This window comes from Aethalodelphis obliquidens, unplaced genomic scaffold, assembly GCF_003676395.1.
Source record: "Aethalodelphis obliquidens isolate GAN/ISIS:26980383/991018 unplaced genomic scaffold, ASM367639v1 scaffold7, whole genome shotgun sequence".
NCBI lineage: Eukaryota > Metazoa > Chordata > Mammalia > Artiodactyla > Delphinidae > Aethalodelphis > Aethalodelphis obliquidens.
In genome coordinates, this window is record NW_020837951.1 from 56,379,052 (window position 1) to 56,398,867 (window position 19,816).

The following is a 19,816-nucleotide window of genomic DNA, read 5'->3' on the forward strand; positions in this document are numbered from 1 at the left end:
CATCCTGAGTTCTCCAGTAAGTTCCGCAAAATTGTCTGTGGCACTGAGCAGTTATAATAGCCCATGCCAATATATGATCTCCAGATCTGGTTCTTGCTGGAAATGGCATGCAGAGATGCAAGGATTTCATTTTCACCTGATTGTGGGAAAGAGAGAAATGTTACAGAGAGAAAATGTCTCAGAAGAGAACTCTAGTTATAGTTTTAAGCCCTAGTTTTGTTTGAATATTGACATGAGGAGAACAGCTATATGGGAAATATAAGAATCATCCTCTCAGCAACACTAAGTACTAGATGCAGGAACCTGAAAGATCCCCAAACAGCACTCAGTTACTCCTCAAGGTTGGTTCCTCATAATTTTTTTTGGCTCTTCTTTTTTTGGCTTTGTCAGAATTTCCCAGTATTGACACCTGCCTCATTCCAGTTTTCTTCTGTTCCCTTCACATGTTTTATCTACACCAAATAAAAATTCTGCTCCTGGTAAAATATTTTTCCTTTTATTCATTTTTTTTTGGGGGGGGGTTAATTTATTTTATTTATTTTTGGCCACGTTGGGTCTTTGTTGCTGCACATGGGCTTTCTCTAGTTGCAGCGAGCGGGGGCTTCTCTTCGTTGCAGCGCACGGGCTTCTTAGTGTGGTGGTTTCTCTTGTTGCGGAGCACGGGCTCTAGGCGCGCAGGCTTCAGTAGTTGTGGCTCATGGGCTCTCGAGCGCAGGCTCAGTAGTTGTGGCGCACGGGCTTAGTTGCTCCACGGCATGTGGGATCTTCCCGGACCAGGGCTCGAACCCGTGTCCCCTACATTGGCAGGCAGATTCTCAACCACTGCGCCACCAGGGAAGCCCTGTTTTCCCTTTTAAATTGCCTTATACCAATAGTTGGTATGTCTTAAATAACACATGACCTACATTTTTCTCTAAAATTGCCGTGCTAATTCTGACACTTTTTCCTGTGTGTCGCTGAAAGGGCTACTTATAAAAGGCCCTTCACCCAACCAAGAAAATATCAGTTATAATAAAAGATCCACATGCAGGGTTTTTTTAATATTTATTTATTTTCCTTATTTTTTCCCACTTTTTGTTTTTTTGTTTTTTTTTGGCTGCGTCAGGGTCTTAGTTGCAGCACATGGTATTTTCGTTGAGGCATGAGGCATGCGGGATCTTTCGTTACAGTGCACAGGCTCTTTGTTGTGGCGCATGGGCTTTCTCTAGTTGTGGCACTCAGGCTTCTCTCTAGTTGTGGCGTGCGGGCTCCAGGGCGCGTGGGCTATGTTGTTTGCGGCACACAGGCTCTCTCATTGAGGCGCGTGAGCTCAATAGTTGTGGTGCCCGGGCTTAGCTGCCCTGCGGCATGTGGGATCTTAGTTCCCTGACCAGGGATCGAACCTGCGTCCCCTACACTGGAAGGTGGATTCTTCACCACTGGACCACCAGGAAAGTCTTAACCAGCATTTTCGTTAGGGAACTAGGTAATTAAGGAGGAATTATAAAAGTCCTTGGATGCAGATGAGACCCTATTTGGGGTCATGCACGTAATAACAGCATCTGACATTTTGAGCACTTACTCTTTGCCAGGAATTGTACCAAATGCTTTCCACATCGCTTTGGAAACTAAGGCTTGAAGAGAACCACTCACCTAAGGCTACACGATTTTAAATTAGCTACCCAGCCTAACTCCAGCTTCCACACTTTCCTGAATGTGCCAGATTTCGATCTGCTACTTATACTGCAAGATACTTTCTAGATACAAATGACCTTACCTGGTTCTTTCTCTGCTCCTCTGCATATAGTTAGATCATGCTACTAAAATTTAACTGAGATTTAACTACTTAGGCAAATGTCTGCCCCCTTTAAGATCTTACAGACTCAGGGACTTCCCTGGTGGTCCAGTGGTAAAGAATCCACCTTCCAATGCAGGGGATGCAGGTTCAATTCCTGGTTGGGGGACTAAGATCCCACATGCCACGGGGCAAGTAAGCCTGCGTGCCACAACTACTGAGCCCGCGCGTCCTGGACCCTGCGCACCACAGCTACAGAGCCCGTGCACCACAACTAGAGACAGAAAACCCGCATGCCACAACTAGAGAGAAGCCTGCGTGCCACAATAAAAGATCCCACGTACCTCAACAAAGACCCGACATAGCCAAAAAAAAAAATTAGGGACTCAGTCACTAAATCTTGGAATTGATTGATTTTATTGTTACAAATCTAGGTACAGCAATCTCTAAAATGGCAAACTGGCTAGGAAGATGCTTCACGATGTTTTAATTCTACTGAACTCTGTGACTGTTATTCTCATTAATCCTTCTTTATCTTCATTGAAAACACTGTCACCTTCCATCCTACCCTCCCACCCCACTTGCTTTCACAGTAAATAAATTCACAAGAGATGTGTCATTTTGCCAGACTAGGCTAACAAAAGAGGGGAGTAAGTATCAGTTTACAAGTATCGGTTTCATGAGTAAATACAACCCTACTGCCTTATGATGGACAATCTTGCCTTCTTCCACAGATTTAGGAACTATAGGTGAAAGTACAATAAAACAATATCTGAGGAGATACGCAAGTACAGCATCCTTAGGAACAATCATGCAAGAAATCCAATCACTTCCCAAAGTCTTCTTAGGGCAGAGTGATTAAGAAGCCCAGTAGGAGGGGAAATTAGCAGTGCCTGGCCCGCACCCAATTCAGCAAGGCCAGCTTCAATTAAGATCCTGTGCAAGAGGGACAGGTCCCTGTTCCATATTATGCCATGAGGACAAAAGGTCCAGCTCTCAAATGAGAACAGTCTTTGAAGGACTTTGTCAAATTAAGAGTTTAACCTTTGAGAGTCATACAGTATTGAGTAATATGATTTTTTTTCTACATTACAGAAAGATAATTCTATTGGTAGTGTGGATAGGTCAGAGAGGAGACTCTGGAAACAAGGGGATATGGTAAGAGGCCAGCACAATAGTCCAGGAGGGAGATGGTTCAGGGAGTGTTATGGGTTAAAGGGTTAAACTGTATCCTCTAAAGAGATATGTTTAAGTCCTAACCCCAGGTACCTAAACAATTATATAAAACAGCAGTGGCTGCTACGAGAGATGTTAATATTTATCTGGAGACCCTAAACTCTCAACTAGAATGGTGCAGGAACCTGATTCTTCCTTTTGCGAGAAAACCCATTCTCTCATACCTCCCAGCAGGGCTGAGGATGTTAGTACAAGTTCGTGTGCCCAGTGAAAGAGCTTCAGTTACAGCCCAGTTCCCTTCTCATCCATTCTGCAGCCTATCCTGTCCATATGCCTTCACCACTGCAGACTAGCCAGGAACCCACTGCCACATCCCACATCAGTTCAGGGTGTCCATATATCAATACATATCATCATCCCTCATAGTTGCCAATGTCCTACACACTTGGATAAAACACTTGAAAAAATTTAAAGGCCAATTAGCATAAAAGAAGAGCAAAAAAATTAATTATAGATAAGTCCCAGAAGCATAAAAATGTTCAAACTTGAGTTTTTAATCCTGTAACAGAGGAGACTTCCCTGGTAGTGCAGTGGTTAAGACTCCATGCTCCCAATGCAGGGGGCCGGGGTTCGATCCCTGCTCAGGGAACTAGATCCCCCATGCATGCCACAACTAAGAGTTCGCATGCCACATATAAGGAGCTTGCCTGCTGCTACTAAGACCCGGTGCAACCAAATAATCCTATAACAGATATACTCTAGTCCCTATGGGACCAAATTTTCCAAGCACCTGTGGGCTCTGCCCCTACCCAGATAGAGCTAATACAAATACAGCAGGCCCTCCAGGACCCACAGCTTCCAAATTTGTGGATTTCAACCAAGAATCAAAAATATTCGGAAAAAAAATTTTCAGAAAGTTCCAAAAAGCAAAACTTGAATTTGCCCGTGTTGGCAACTATTTACATATCATTTACATCGTATTTACAACTATTTACATAGAATTTACCTTGTATTAAAACTATGTACATGGCATTTACATTGTATTAGGTATTATAAGTAAGCTAGGGATGATTTAAAGTGTATGGGGAGGTTGTGCGTAGGTTATATGCAAATGCTGCACCATTTTATATAAGAGACTTGAGCATCCAAGGATTTTGGTATGGTGGAGGGTGGGGGTAAGGGGGCGCCTGAAGCCAATCCCTCCTGGATACTGAGGGACAACTGTATTCCCTGATTGGCCCTCATCATAGCCTGGTCTTGACAACCAATTTTACATTCTATTGGGAACAAAGTGAGTTAATAGAATGAGTAGTCCTCTGTACACCAAGCTAAAGGACACTCATGAGCCATGAAGAGTAGGGTAGGTACTTGGTCATGCTTCTGGAAGTTATAATGGTCTGAGAAACCTTTACCATTCACTCATCCATTGCTCATCATGACAACCTACAAGTCAAGACAGTCTGTGACTTGAAGAACAGAGAGTTAAACTGCTTCCTACTGTGATAAAATCAAGACCTCACCTAGAGATTATCATACTAAGTGAAGTCAAAGAGAAAGACAAATACCACATGATATCAGTTATATGTAGAATCTAAAAAATGATACAAATGAACTTCTTTACAGAACAGAAATAGACTCACAGACACAGAAAACAAACTTATAGTTACCAAAAGGGAAAGAGGAAGGGGGGATAAATCAGGAATTTGGGATTAACAGATACACACTACTATATATAAAACAGATAAACAACAAGGACCTACTATATAGCACAAGGAACTATATTCAGTGTCTTCTAATAACCTATAATGGAAAATAATTCAGTTATATGTATATAACTGAATCACTTTATACCTGATGCATCGTAAACCAACTATATGTCAATAAAGATAAATAAATTAAAAAAAAATCTAGACCTCAGGCTTTACCAGTCACATTTAATAAAAAACACTCCCCAAAAACACAACTTAATGAGTGTCTGGATTATTTCTAATGTTTGTTCACTGGTCACCATTTCTCATACCTACTAATGAAATCTGACTTTGGTCCAATCAGCAGAAGAGCCAACCTAGTACATTTAGGAACCCAGAGTTTGAGTTACTATGTTAAATAATGCCAAGATCCAATGGACATGGAGAAAAGGGGAGAAGAGGGAAAAGTCCACAATCAGAGGTCTGCCGCTGAACCTCTCTGAAATGGAGCATAGCAGAAGCAGTCTCTAAGAGCAAGTTTTGGGGCATGATTGGTCTAAATAAAAGCCCAAATCCTAACCATGCAATATCCACCACTGTACTTCACAATAGAGTTAGATTCCTCTCCCCCTTGGAAAAGAATGCCTTTCTAGAGAAACAGGGTGGGATCCTTAAGTCCAAAGTGGCAGTCTTTTCCACCTACGTAGTAAAAGAAGCATTTTAAAAAGGCAATTGTGTCATCCAAACCCTGGGCAGCACAGCCCCAGGAAAGCTGTGTGAACAAAGAGGAGAGAGGAAAATGATCAGCTTCCCCCCAGAGTGAGCCCCACAGCAGTGCACATTCCTCACTCTTGTCCTTCCAACTGGACAAAAACAGCTTCTTCCTGTTAACAGGCCCAATTCCAGTAACTATCTTCCTGAATATGAAGGACAATGAAACAAACCAGGGAGGAAATGAGACAGAATGAGAAAGGGAATGTCCATTAAAAAACACTTGGATGGATAAACAACAAGGTCCTACTGTATAGCACAGGGAACTATATTCAATATCCTGTAAGAAACCATAATGGAAAAGAATATAAAAAACTATATATATATAGATAGATATACATATATATAAAATATGAAAAACTATATATATATATATATATATATATATATATATATATCTCTGAATCACTTTGCTGTAAACCAGAAACTAACACAACATTGCAAATCAACTATACTTCAATTAAAAAAATAAATAAATAAAAACAAAACACTTGGAGACAAACTGTCATTCTCCAGACGTCTGCCTACAGCCTCAAAGAGCAGCCAGACCTTGCATTACTGTGCCCTCCCAGCCATGAAATTCCTTAGTCCTTTAGCGATCTAATCAGTTAAGTTCTTTTCTTGTGGAATAAATACCTGCTTCTGACCTTGTTTATTCCTCTACCTCAGCACGTTGCATAACGCCCTGGTCCTAATGTACCAAGAACAGAGTTCAGTGACCTGGGCACCATTCCCTAAGAAACTACAGGTGGGTCTCACAATGTTCCTGCTTCTCAGAATTCAGAATGAATGCTTCCTCCTTACATAATTCCATATAAGAGCCTTTCCAATAGTAACTCCCTTGTCACTTGCACCTAAAACATCAAGGAGAATTTTGTACCAACCACTTCCCCAAATATACTTTCTGGTAGGAATAAGCTGATTTAGCTGTTAAATTTCTAGGCCTAGGTTTTAATTTCCCATACATGTGAACTTGGACAAGAACTAGGAGAATGTCATTAGAATAAACAGGCAGGCTATATGGGTCAAGATACCTGCTACACGCCAACACACACACACACACACACACACACACACACACACACACACACACACACTTCCCCACCTTTAACCCATTCCCAAACACACAAATTTTTTTGCCACAATTATATGGAAAAATGTATCCACGCTTTGCTTTTGCTTTTCTGACAATCTAAAAATATTATGCCTAAGTTTCTACAGAGTATATATTATTCTACCATTTATATTAAAAAATAAATATCTATGGATATGTTGTATATTAACAGAATATCTCTGGGATGATTCTTAAGAAACTGATAAGTGAGAAGGGGTCTTGCTTACCCTGTATATCTTTTCATGCTCTTGAATTTTGGATAATACGACTGTCATTTATTCAAAAAATTTAAATTGAGTTAAAATGTTACACCCAGAACAAAATCCTGCTTGTGAAATACATGGGTGCAGACATCTGCTGTCCCCACAGTGGCTGGCTGTCCACAGAGCATTTTCCAGGCAGCCCAGCAACGCACAGCATGGAGCAGCCATTCAACCAGCAACAGAGCCTCCCTCCCACTCCCTGCCCTTCACGTGCTTTGCAAGATTCTCAGAAAAGGACTCTAAGGAAATCATCAGGACTGGAAACCAAGAAACTCATATTTGAATTTCCCAGAAAGGGCTTTTTCTGCCAGAGGCTGAAGGGAAGAGCTGGGGCTAGAATGTGAGGACAGAGGCTGCTTTAGCATTTTTCTTGCCAAAGCTGCTCAGGAACCATGGGGGGGTGGGGTCTGGGGTCTCAAGATAAACAAACCATGGATGATAGCATATATCAGGATTTTCTGATTTCCTGAGTGGAAGCCAGAATTTGCCTACAAACTCCATCCTAATGTGTAGCCTTTTTCTAACTTCACCTAATCATTTGCAGCACCTCTCTCCCTGCCCCGTAAATAAGTGGGCTTAAGCATGGCTTAACCCCACTTACCCAGCCCATTAAACCCTACTCCCTCTTATTTGCCAAGTTTCTTTCCCTAGCAAAGGAGGGTTTCACAACCACAGTCTGCTGAATTATAGAATTTGTTCAGTCCAGGAAGGCAAACCGATCTATAAGCTCGTTAATGCAGAATAATGACATGGAAACTCTTTGAATTGAAAACGCTTCAAGACTGGCAGAGGGGCGCCCACCCCATGCGGCAGGATGTGGTCTGGGCAGCACCACACAGGCCTGACCTGGGGCTCTGGCCCCCCAACCCTAAGCCTGCCAGGCTCTTTCCCATCTTCTTGATCAGCCGATTAATACCCCAGCTCACCCAGCCCCTCATGAGTCTTGGGAATTAGAACCCCTGGCCAGGCACTTCCAGCCGAGAGGGGCCAAGGCACGTCCAACCCGTGTTTCTGATGGCTCCATGGTCCCTCGTCTCCACAGGAGTGAGCAGTCCCTAGAGCTCTGCCTGCTCACCCAAGAGATATACAGGTTCAAGATCTTTATAGCAGCTGTAGGAAAACCAGAGGAGCATCCCATGGCGGGGTAGTGGGGACATGTCTGTTATTTACTTCTGGGACTTGGGTCACACTACTTTCTGTGGGAGACCTCGTCAGCCGCCCCTTTTCATTCCATCTACAAACATTTACAAAAGAAGTGTACAGAGAAACATTACAATTCATAATATTTACCTGGAACACCAGTTGACCTACGTAAGCAGGCCAAATGGTCAATTTGAAATGAGAATCAGAGTGGAAGTCCTGGAGTGTTTGTTTTTCCTCTTTGCTGCCCTGTGAGTAGCTTGTCACGGCCAGCAGAGCAAGAACAAGAAGGGACAAATATGTATTGAGTCCAACTTAAACAATTTAAGATGTTTGCAGGAAAGAGAGAATTTTTATAGATCAAAGGAATACAGGCATATGGAGAAATTTGTAATCCAGCCCAGAATCTCACCAACTAAATTATAATCTCTTTGTGGACAGAGGCATAGTGGTTGCTAGGTACATACTAGGTGCTCAGAAAATACAAGTGAATGAACGTTCACCTAAACTCCCACATATAGTTGTTAGCTCAATATTCACAATAACTCACCTAGCACAGAGTCCACAATGACAAACCAATGCGCAAACGGTTCTCACATCCCTAAAGGCATGAACTTCAGAGAAACATTTCTAAAGGGCAACTTGCAGCTATTAAGCAACTTCTGTGAAATAATACAGTGCCTACAGTAATTTCATATTTTCCAAACTTTTGTTTCCTTATTGTTTAATCAGTTAGTACATTGGATGATATGGACATTGAGAATCCTTACTAAAATTCCCAGTTTGCATTTTTATTAAAATACTTCAGGTTTAACAAGTAAAACAAACCTGAGCAGTCCAAACGAGATCAAAGTTCTTCACACATCATATAACAGAGATTTCTAAAAGCAAAGCACAGTGCCATTTGGTGGAGTGAAAAGAGGACATAAGGAATAGAAGCCAGAACACTCACCCTCCTGAAAGCAGCGCACAACCTCGTTGTGGGCCCCCCTCTTCAGGCTCCCGAGCAGGTCAGGCCCCCCACGCCCATTCCCATAAGGTGCTCACTGAGCTCCCATCCCAATGTGGACGGATGGGACTGCCTCACCTGTCTCCCACCCCAGCCAGCCTGTGTGGACTTGAAGTCCTTGGCCACTTGACTTTACCAATCCTCAAACTAAGCTAAACTCAGGCACCCCATTCCTCTGTTCCTGCTCCCAGGTCACTAAATGATGCTGGGTGAGGGGATCCTAGCAAACCTTACAGATTCAAGCCATTAAATCTCAGCAGGTCTTCCATGCAGGGTGATCTAGGCCCCTCACTACCCAGATGATCACTTTCTCACTTTTCTAATGCTCTGTCTCACCCTTCCTGCCTCTCACTTATTAGATCATCAGACAGGCAGCCCCTAAACTCCTCCCACCTCAGAGTGTCCTTATGTAATCATGTGTACTTTTTTCTCTCTTATGTCTAAGAAAGGTCCAGAATATGATATTGAGGTCCACAAACCCCTGACTTAAAATGTAACCTCTGGCCTCTTGGATTACTTCATCTCAGGCTGCTCTGCCTGTGTCTTTTTCCATGCTCTATTTCCCAATATCCTGGTTTCCACTTTCTTCCCAATACTTCATCCATAGGAAATCTCACTCATTCTCATTAATTCATTCAGAAGACTCACTAAATCTGCAACTCCATCCCTAATCTCTCTCTTGAGCTCTAGACTCGTTATTTCCAACTACTGATTCAGCTTTTTCAAATGCATGTTCCTGAGTACCTCAAATTCAGTTCTGCTCAAACAACACCCATGATCTCGTCTTCCTCTAGGACCCTCCTCTTCTCCCCGTTTGCTCTCTGTTAATGACATCTCCATCACCCCAAGACACTCAGCCTAGAAACTGACTGACAGTCCTACCTGCTGCCCCGCTGGACCGACCACCATGTTTGTACCAAAACCATACTTCCCACAGGCTGCTCCCAGGCAATTATTGATACTAAGCCCAGCAGGAGAACTAATGCAGACCCATTCCTGTAAGATGTGGGACTCCTCTGATGGGTGACTTTGGTTCAAGGACTCTGCTCAGTCTGACCAAAACTTTTTAGATCTGTGCTGCAGTCTATGATTCTTCTTACCCAATTCTTCCATCCTTCTCCCCCTCCACCAGGGTCAGACCTGCATCACAGTCTAAAGACTCCCCTGCCTTCTCATGCTCCCACTCTTACATATCTAATATCATCTTGGTGACTGCTTCCTGGTAGACACATTTAAAATCTCACCTCTAAAATCTCCAACAGGGCTTCCCTGGTGGCACAGTGGTTAAGAATCCGCCTGCCAATGCAGGCGACATGGGTTCGAGTCCTGGTCCGGGAAGATCCCACACGCCGCGGAGCAACTAAGCCCGTGCGCCACAACTACTGAGCCTGCGCTCTAGAGCCTGTGAACCACAACTACTGAGCCCGCAAGCCACAACTACTGAAGCATGCGTGCCTAGAGCCTGTGCTCCGCAACAAAGAGTAGCCCCCGCTCACCGCAACTAGAGAAAGACTTCGCGCAGCAACGAAGACCCAAGGCAGCCCAAAATAAAAAAAATAAATAAAATCTCCAACAATCTCCCAGCTGGTCTCCTTGCCTCTGTCTCAGAGGCACTCTGCAAAACACAGTTTGAATATGTCACTTCCCTCTGTAATAACTGTTAATGTCTCCCCACTATGTAGAGGAAAACAAATCCTTTATCATGGCTTTGGGCCCTCCATACCTTGCTTTCCATACCTCTCTGCAGCTCAATATTCTACACACATGGTCTACTCACCATCCTCAAATAACCATGTTAGGTTATTTGAGGCATGTCCACACTTCCAAGCCTCTGCTCATGCCATAACCTCAGCTAAACCATTCATCCTATTTGCAGACCTAAGGAGCTATTCAGTATCTATCTCCCTATCAGTTTTAACCTACAGTCAGGGACCATATCTTTATCACCCTTTACTTCCTGATTCTTGCATCCTCAGTGCCTAAAGCAGTATTGTATTTTCCATTGAAGTCTCTCAAGGAATTAAAGTAGATGGAGGAGGCTATAGACATAGATTTGGTGATAGTGGCTTATAACCCAATGGTGACAAAGGGGAGTAGGTTGGGGCATTTAGTCTATGGGCAAATGGCCCTATGTACCTCAACAGTCCTCAAGAGTAATACCATATTTAAAGCACAGTATATTTTATTTTGATAGCATTGAGTACTTTTAAAAGTTAGATAAAATTCATTATAATTTATGATAGCAAGTATATGCTAATTTAGATGAATGTGGTAGTTTTTTAAATATCTATGCAGAAGATTTTTAGGGCAGTGAAAACACCCTGTATGCTACTATAATGGTGGATACATGTCATTATACACTTGTTCAAACCCACAGAATGTGCAACACCAAGAGTGAACCCTAATGTAAACTACGGACTCTGGGTGATGATGATGTGTCAACGTAGGTTCATCAGTGGTAACAAATGTACCCCTCTGGTGGGGGATGTTGATAATGAGGGAGGCTGTGCATATGTGGAAGCAAGAGGTATAGGGGAATTCTCTGTACTTTCTGCTCAATGTTGCTGTGAACCTAAAACTGCTCTAAAAAGGAACGTCTATTAAAAAAAATTTTGCGTGCAATCTTGTTTACACTCCTCCCTTCGAAAGGTGTAAACCAATTCCCCTTCCCTTGAATTTGGGCCAGTCTTAGTGACTCACTTTTATGAACAGCATATGATATAAATGATACTATAGAACTTCCAAGACTAGGTCATAAAAAGAATAGTTTCTGCCTGGCTTTCCTTCTCTCCTGAATCACTGGCTCTGCAGGAATCCAGTTGCCATGTTGTGAGGACACTCAAGCAGTCTGTGGATAGACCCATGTGAGGAGGCACCAGGGCCTCCCGCTAACAGCCAGCACCAACTTGCCAGCCATGTTTATGAGCCACCTTGGAAGTGGCTCCTCCAGCCCTAGTTGAGCGTCCACCAGTGTGAGACCACAACCTCATGAGTGACTCAGCCAGAACCACCTAGCTTAGTTGCTCCTGGATTCTTGACCCACGGAAACTGTGAGGATAATAAATGTTCATTGTTGTTTTAAGCCACAGTTTTGTAGTAATTTCTTATAAAGCAAGAGATAACTAATACAGTAACTTTGCCAATTTTTAAAAATATTGTTAAAGAATTCCATTTACATAAAATCTTTGATGGTGCTGGATGAATTCCATGATCCTTTAACAAGATGAAGAGGAAAAAGTTGTTTTATATTTTAAGTTCTTTGTCCCGATCACATGACCTATTTGGCCCCTCATCACCATATGTCAGCATGTTTGTATCCTTGCATGTCAAAAAATAAGCAAGTCCTGTGAAAGGATTTCAATCCAAAATGGAACCCAAGGGGAGTTCCCTAGTGGCCACTGTTGTGGCCCAGGTTCAATCCCTGGTCGGGGAACTCAGATCCCACAAGCCACGTGGCCCGTCCGCAAAAAAAAAAAAAAAAAGGAACAATTTGAGACAGCAGAAACATAAAAGTTGAAGAGGAAAAGGATGACACTCATACAGCCAAATGAAGATAAGGTGCTATCAGCAGAAAAAGGACTATTAAGAAAAAAAAAAAGGAACCCAAGGATATGAAATGGAGAATCTCACACATGCTCCCTCAGAAGAACAGAACTTAAGAACTGAGAGACTGATTTCCTGTAAACGCCTGATTTACAGAAGACTGAGACTTATCTCCAGACCAATGAACATCCACCAAGAATCTCTCCATACTCAAGCCAATGAACTTACTGGCTGGGTTCTGGCTGGATGTCCCTCTCTTTGTGCTCCCTGCCCAAAACACAACCTGCCCCAGACCCTCAGTAACTTGTTTGCAGCTTCTACAGCACATGTCTCCTAAATTGCAATTTCTCTGCTATTCCCAAATAAACTCAAATTTCTGGTAATTTGAGCTTGTTTCAGTTTATATCCTTATTTAGATTGATAGTTCAAAATATCTTAATGCTTAAAAATGATACTTTACAAAGACTGAGATTTCTCACTTGGTGTTCTAGTTTCAAAAGGAAGGGGAAAAAACTGATCACAATTTATTTTAGGATTCATCTCTTTTAAAATAAATATTTTCACCTCTCCACTTTTATCAGGATATATCACCACATATTTTTCTGAAATATCCCTGTAGTATAATAAGAAATATCTCTGGTCTTTGGTATTTCCTGAGTGACAAGAGTATCTTGTGTTATTCATACTTAAGTCCTTTTGAGCACACCTGAGTATCTGCTAATAAAGTGATTAGGGTGGGGTTCCTAAATAGCCTCAGGGTGTGGCTGGTCAGCAAAAAGACCAAGTGATTAGAGGGCTGGAACTTTCAGGCCCACCAATTGACCTCAGGGAAAAGGAAGGGGGGAGGGGTTGCAGGATAAGCTCTATAAAAACAGCAGATTTGATGAGCTTCTGGGCTGGCTAATACATCCCTGTGCTGGGAAAGTGGTCCACCCCAGTTCCATGGGGGCAAAAGCTCCTGTGCTTGGGACACATCCAGACCCTACCCTACGTACCTCTTCATTTGGCTGTTCACCTGTATCTCTTATAATATCCTTTATAATAAACTAGTAAATGTAAGGAAATGTTAGTGTTCTGTGAGCTGCTCTAGAAAATTAATTGAACCAGAGGAGGGGGTCCAATTTATAGCTTGTTGGTCAGAAGCCCAGGTGAAAACCCTAACTTGTGACTGGCACCTGAAGTGGGGGCAGTTTGGGGGGACTTAATCTGTGAGGTCTGATGCTATATGCAGGTAGACAGTATCAGAAGTGAGTTAAATCGTAGGACAACCAGTTGGTGTCCCCTGAGAACTGAAAATTGCTCGGTGGTGTTGGAAAACACTCCAGAATCCCCCAAATCATTGACAGCATAATTATTCTATTAAGATTCCATCCAGGATGAGACTATAACAATACTCAAATAATTCCATAATTATGCTTCACACATTGCATTTTGCCATTTTCTTTTTCTCAATGAAGGAGCTGCCTTTTTGTGTTTTTCCCTTCTTATAATAACATATTTACACACAAAGAAAACATAGTCAATGTAAAGATTTTGTCTTTGTTTCTAACAGGAAAAGATATACCTCAACTTTTCACATTGTTTTCAGAAATCCCTGTTTTTCTATCCAATTTCACATCACTTCTGTACACTCACAGCATTTTATTCATGTTTCTTATGACATCTTGGACACTTTAACTTTCTGAATCAATTTATGTTAAGATGTAAACTCCTTGAGGATAGTGACTGTTTTTTCATACATTTATCCTCACAGTTCCTGGCCTATAGTAAATAGCCATAAACACTTACAATTTAGACAATATGTTGACTGTCCAAGGTATCAGTCAGATCAGCAGGGGTCTGCCTAACAAGAATTTATGACAAAAATAAAAGGACAACAGACTGCTGTGAGAGTCTAAACATATAAATAAGGAATAGCCAGACCACAGAACTTTCACCCACAACCTGCAGCAACCTACTCAGGAAACCAACCCCCTTATCTACAATAAACCACCTCTGAACTCAGCCTGCTACAGATTAGACTTGCAGAAAGCCATCTTTTGCTATCTTCAGTGACAATGGAGGAAAATGAATGATAATTTCTGTAACAATTGGCCCAAAAGGGCCAGGGCTTGATTAATAACTGACAGCTTCCCTACTCTCGGTCCCTGCTTCCAATTTAGGACCAACCAGACAAAGCCAAACAAGCAGCCCTAACCTACCACATAGGAAGCCCTGCTTTAATTGGCCCACCTACAGCTTGCCCAGGCCAACAGGGCACACCTGAAGCCTTTCCTTTATTTCACTATGAGGTCTTCCCACTCCTCTGCAAAGCAGAAGGCTGACTCCTAGAGCAAGTTCAGAATAAACAGCCTTTGCTTTTCTCATTTGGCTGGTCTTTATTTATTTCCACAGTTGTATAATGAAAATCCATTGGAATTATCCTAAAGATGAAATAATAATTCATATGTGCTGGGAACTGAAGAATCTAGGAATGGCCAAAGGAGAGATTTGTCAGAGACTGAAGAGTTTACAGGTTGCACCTTACAACAGACTTAATCCAGCTGAAAGATAATTGACGCCCACAGCCAGGGGAACAACTGCCCTGTAGGTGTCCTTGAGGTCAGTTCAGAAGAGTGCCCATGGACTTCCCTGGTGGCGCAGTGGTTAACAATCTGCCTGCCAATGCAGGGGACACAGGTTCAATACCTGGTCTGGGAAGATCCTATATGTTGCAAAGCAGCTAACAGCATGTGCCACAACTACTGAGCCTGCACTCTAGAGCCCATGAGCCGCAACTACTGAGCCTGCGCACTGCAACTACTGAGCCCACACACCACAACTACTGAAGCCCATGAGCTCTAGGGCCCATGTGCCCCAACTACTGAGCCCGTGTGCTGCAACTGCTGAAGCCCGCATGCCTAGAGCCCGTGCTCTTCAACAAGAGAAGTCACCGCAATGAGAAGCTCGTGCACCACGACGAAGAGCAGCCTCGACTCACCACAACTAGAGAAAGCCCGCACGCAGCAACGAAGACCCAATGCAGTCAAAAATTTAAAAAAAAAAATGGAAGAGTGTCCAACCCCACCTGGGTGACAGTCACCACCTGCAGCTGCGTTACACAATACCTCCTCCCTCTGCTCACTGCCCTCCATTAACCATTTATTAAAATCACTCTAAACGATATCTCTTAGAATACAAAGTTCTCACAAGACCATCAAAGTCTCATTCTGACAGCTCAGCCGGTCAATTCTGGTTGAATAACTTGAACATTAAAGGGTTTAGTGTCTCCTCTCTCTTCCTAAGCATGCTCACAATAAGCAATGTGCAGTTTTGTGTAAACTTTAAACCCTGCTTCTGTGAACTTACAGGCTAGTTCAGTCTGGTTCGCTTGAGACGGCTTCACTGAAAATACTATACAGAGAGGCATATCATAGCCGAAAGCGATTGGCATGGTTCATAAAGTATTTAAATTTTGTATTAATAACAAAATAAATAGTTATTGTAGAAAATCTAGAAAAAGCAAAGGAATAAAAAGAAATCTAAAATCATCCGTAATGGCACCATACAGAGAAACAAATGTTCCCACTGACATATATCCTTCTAGTTTTTTTGTTCTTTGTGTATGTCAGTGAGGGATGGAGAATTCACTTGACTAGATGAATCTGATAGGGTTTTGAACTGAATATCTTTGCTTGTTTCTCTAAAGTATGGCTTACTGTGAAGCCAATTAATGATCAAGGTATTCTTTCAAGGCACTTCCTGAAGTGTCCAAGGGGAGGGGGAGCATCCTGCGGGACAGCTGGACCCTCTGTACCTCCCTGACTCTGTCGGGCCACTCTGTCCTGTACAAGCTGGTCCCTTTAGCTCCAGCAGTCTCCCCCAGCCTTGTCCAGCAGAGCATAACTACCCACCCTTCGATACCCAGCCCTAGTCCTGAACTTTTGTCATCCCTTCCCTCGCCCTGGCAGCGGGCCTGAGTGTTCTCACACCTGTGCTCTCAGCCTGCCGTTGCATTTCCACTAGGGCAGCTGGCAAGTGGCAGAGTGATTCCAGTGTGATTGGCCTTGTGCATACCCGTAAACTGGATGCTCTGGAAGAGTCAAGACAGGAGTTTTCTACTTTATACACCCACCCCCTTGCAGAGGACACAACGAAGACAATGTAGACTGACGGCTGGAGTGTGAACAGCAGCTGGTCTGTGTGGGGTGAATTCTGCCTTCACCACTTACCAGTGGTGACCTTGAGCAGGATTCTTACCCTCTGTATGCCATGGTTTCTTCATCTTTAAAACAGAGTTGTTAATGGTAGTTACCCCTCCGGGTTGTAATAAGGATTAAATTCATACATGAAATACACTTTAAAAAGTGCCCAGCACATGGTAAGCACTACATAAAGATTTGAGATTATAAAGTTATGCATAAGAACTAACCCAAGTATCTCCATGCTGCTTACAGCTCTCACAATCTTCTTTTTCCTTAGCAATGAGGGATTTAAGACTCATCTAACTAGCTCTTATTAGTTTTCTCTGTATGCAGTGAACAAATATTTGGTCTAGAATTCCTCTGACTACAGTAGAACACAGGCATTCAGCATTCACGTGAAACCAAGTTTGGATAATGCTGCTCCACTGTTAAATGAAAATGCTTCTGCTAGAGGTTACCTGTACCAATTTGCTCTCCTCACGTGGAACACATTCATTACCCATGACGTGTGCACACCTCAGATGAAAACACTGATGCCTTCTGTGCTGCCCATCACCACCTCCCCCTCCCCCCCATTTCCGCCCCCAGCTCACTTCCAAGTAGCAAGCTTTGCTGGAGAGCCAGCCCACTTCAGGGCAACGGGGGACTCCTGACTGTGCAATATTTTCTGAGTCACCTCAGACTAACCAGATGGAACCGGCCCCAAGTCTCACAGAAGCTGGGTTTAAAGTTTACACTTAAATTGCAAATTACTTATCAGAAGTCTGCTTCTAAAGAGGAGAGGAGGAGAAATGGAATCCCCCAAGGTTCAAATTAGTCAGCTGAAAACAAGCACCTGAACTAAAAAAGGCTCGATAGCTTTGACATGGTTCCTAGATGCTAATGTTCTTCGGGAACATTTTATTTTAGAGTATATGGTAAAAGGGCTGACCTAACATGTCCTGACTTTGAAAGTCTCAGGAGGGCTTTTACTTATTCAAATATTCACCGATGGCTTGCTTCAAAAATATATAACTCTTCACTGTAAACATTCAATTAATCAGGATTCTGATTTCCTAAACCTTAAGCAGATAAGGCTTCCAGCTATCCCCAAGTCTCAATCAGTTCAATTGGACAAAAAGCGCATATTTTCTTCTATGAACAAGGTCCCTGCCGTCAGGGGAAATGGTTCAGATTTGAAACTAACAAAGGGAGCAGCCCTCAGCACACCCTGAGTTACAGCATCAGCCAGCTGGAGCTGGACCTGCTTCATACCTCAAGTTCTATACTTTAAAACAAAATAAAGCTTGCCTTCCACATATCCTTTCTGTTCTAAAACGTAAAATAAACCAATTGTCTTCTCTTCACTTGACTCCAGAAGTAAGAGATAGCATTTTTATGATTCAAAACCATGAGAATTCTTTCCTGTTTATAAGAGAAAAAAAAAAAAAGCTCTTCAGCTCTGCCTATTTGCCTTTAATTTTTTGTGGATTAGTGCTCAGCCCACGGAAGTCAAATAATCTTCAGACCATTAAAAATATTTTAAATATAAAATAAAATTCTCTTTCTGTTTGAATTTTAAAAATAAATAAAAATAATAAAATTCTAAGAGAGTCTATGGTTAAACTAAGATTTCTTAATCAAGCATGAATCTTATTTCTGTTTCTCTATAAAAATCATTCAAGCTTTAAAAGTACTGCTGCCTTTCAGTAGGTATAAATAGTAAAATTTGGATGTGAGAGAGAACAATCTGAAGCTACTGTGGTATAAAGAACCTTGGGGTAGGAGGCCAGATGTCTGGGTTTCCTATTTTTGTCACTCCCCTGTTTGCATGACTGTAGGCAATTCCTTTTCCCTTCTGAGTATCCTGATCTGCAGAGAAGTGATGACACCTCTCAAGCCAAAGGATGGGAGAACCATGGCCTGGGACAGGTGCCTGGAAAGTTGGGAGTCCTCTACACGTGTTTGTGCACTGCCTTCCCCTGGGAAGTTTGCTGTCTCCACGCTGAGATAAAGAACTGAATTATTCCACCCTCTTCTGCCCCGTGCGGTACCCAACGCTGATTTATTTTCATAAACATTCTCCCTCCTGAGCAATCCTAACCCACAGCTGGACTTTCAAAGACCATAGAAGACAAATAGGCCAGAGCAAGCGGAATCTCCCGGTCACTTACAGACTGGGTCATCCATTTTCAAGGGTCTTTTCAAGCGGATGCTGGCGGGGACGGTCTTCTCGATCAGTTCATCAATGCTCTAAAATTAAAACGCAAGTCCGTGAACACTAAAGGCAGAGGAAATTGCTTCTCAGTTAAAAGTCACCTCTGCATTTTGCATCTACAAAGGCTTGTGGGAAACTTCATTTAAATTGTCTAATTAGGGTTTCTTTCTAAAAAGAACAACTTTGAACAAACCAAAAATCACTGGAGAAAAATAATAATGAGTCGGGGTAGTGATTCGGCCACTTCGGGCTGGATTTCAGTGGGCAACCGGAGATAATCGGATAAATCAGAAGGTCCTTCTCTTGCAAAGTGAGAGCTCATCTGCAGGGCGACTTAGGTTGAAAAATATACGGTTTTGAGGCGCGAAGAGCGGGTGGAGGAGAAAGTAACCTGGTGGGAGCAGGCTGGGGCACGCAGACCGAGCGCGCGCGCTCGCTCCCACACCAGGGGCCCCGGGCCAGGGTGCGGGTCCCACGCGGAGCGAAGCAGAGCTCCTGGCGGGGGCCGGGAGGCCGTACGGGCAGAACCCGGGCGGCGCAGGGTGAGGCCTCTGAGGGCCGGGTTGGGGTCCTTACCGCCAGCCCCAGGGCCTGTAGCATCTCCCTCTGGTCTTTGTCCCCGGGGCCGATATGCCTCCTAGCAAAGTCGTCGTGTCTGGGCAGGAGGCGCTCGAGGAGGCGCGAGGCCCCAGCCCCGCCGCTATCCCCGCCGCCGCTACTGCTGTCACGGCCGCACGGCGCCCAACGAGGCCCCGCGCCTCCAGCCAGGCGGCGGCCGCCCCCGACTCTGCAACCCAGACGCAGTCCCCAGGCCCTGGCGCACGTCTGCATGGTGGTGGTCACCGTCCCCTGCCGGGCCGGCGAGGGTCAGCTACGCTTTCGGCTCCTCTTCTGGTCGCGGTCCCCTGGGTAGCGGCTGCCCCCGGGTGGCTGGAGCCCCTCCCCGCTGGATGACCG

The 19,816-nt window shown here is 43.5% G+C and overlaps 1 protein-coding gene across 1 annotated transcript in view; it reads right to left on the minus strand.

Annotated features, from left to right (window-relative positions):
- The window catches only part of GLDC (glycine decarboxylase), a 98,811-nt gene extending 78,995 nt beyond the window's left edge, over positions 1–19,816 (minus strand). The window contains exons 1-3 of the mRNA XM_027105848.1: positions 19,436–19,816; positions 18,816–18,894; positions 1–136 (exon numbers count right to left, since the gene is read on the minus strand). Of these exons, the coding sequence (XP_026961649.1) occupies positions 1–136; positions 18,816–18,894; positions 19,436–19,690 (470 nt within the window). The 5' untranslated portion in view covers positions 19,691–19,816. The remainder of the gene's footprint in view (positions 137–18,815; positions 18,895–19,435) is intronic.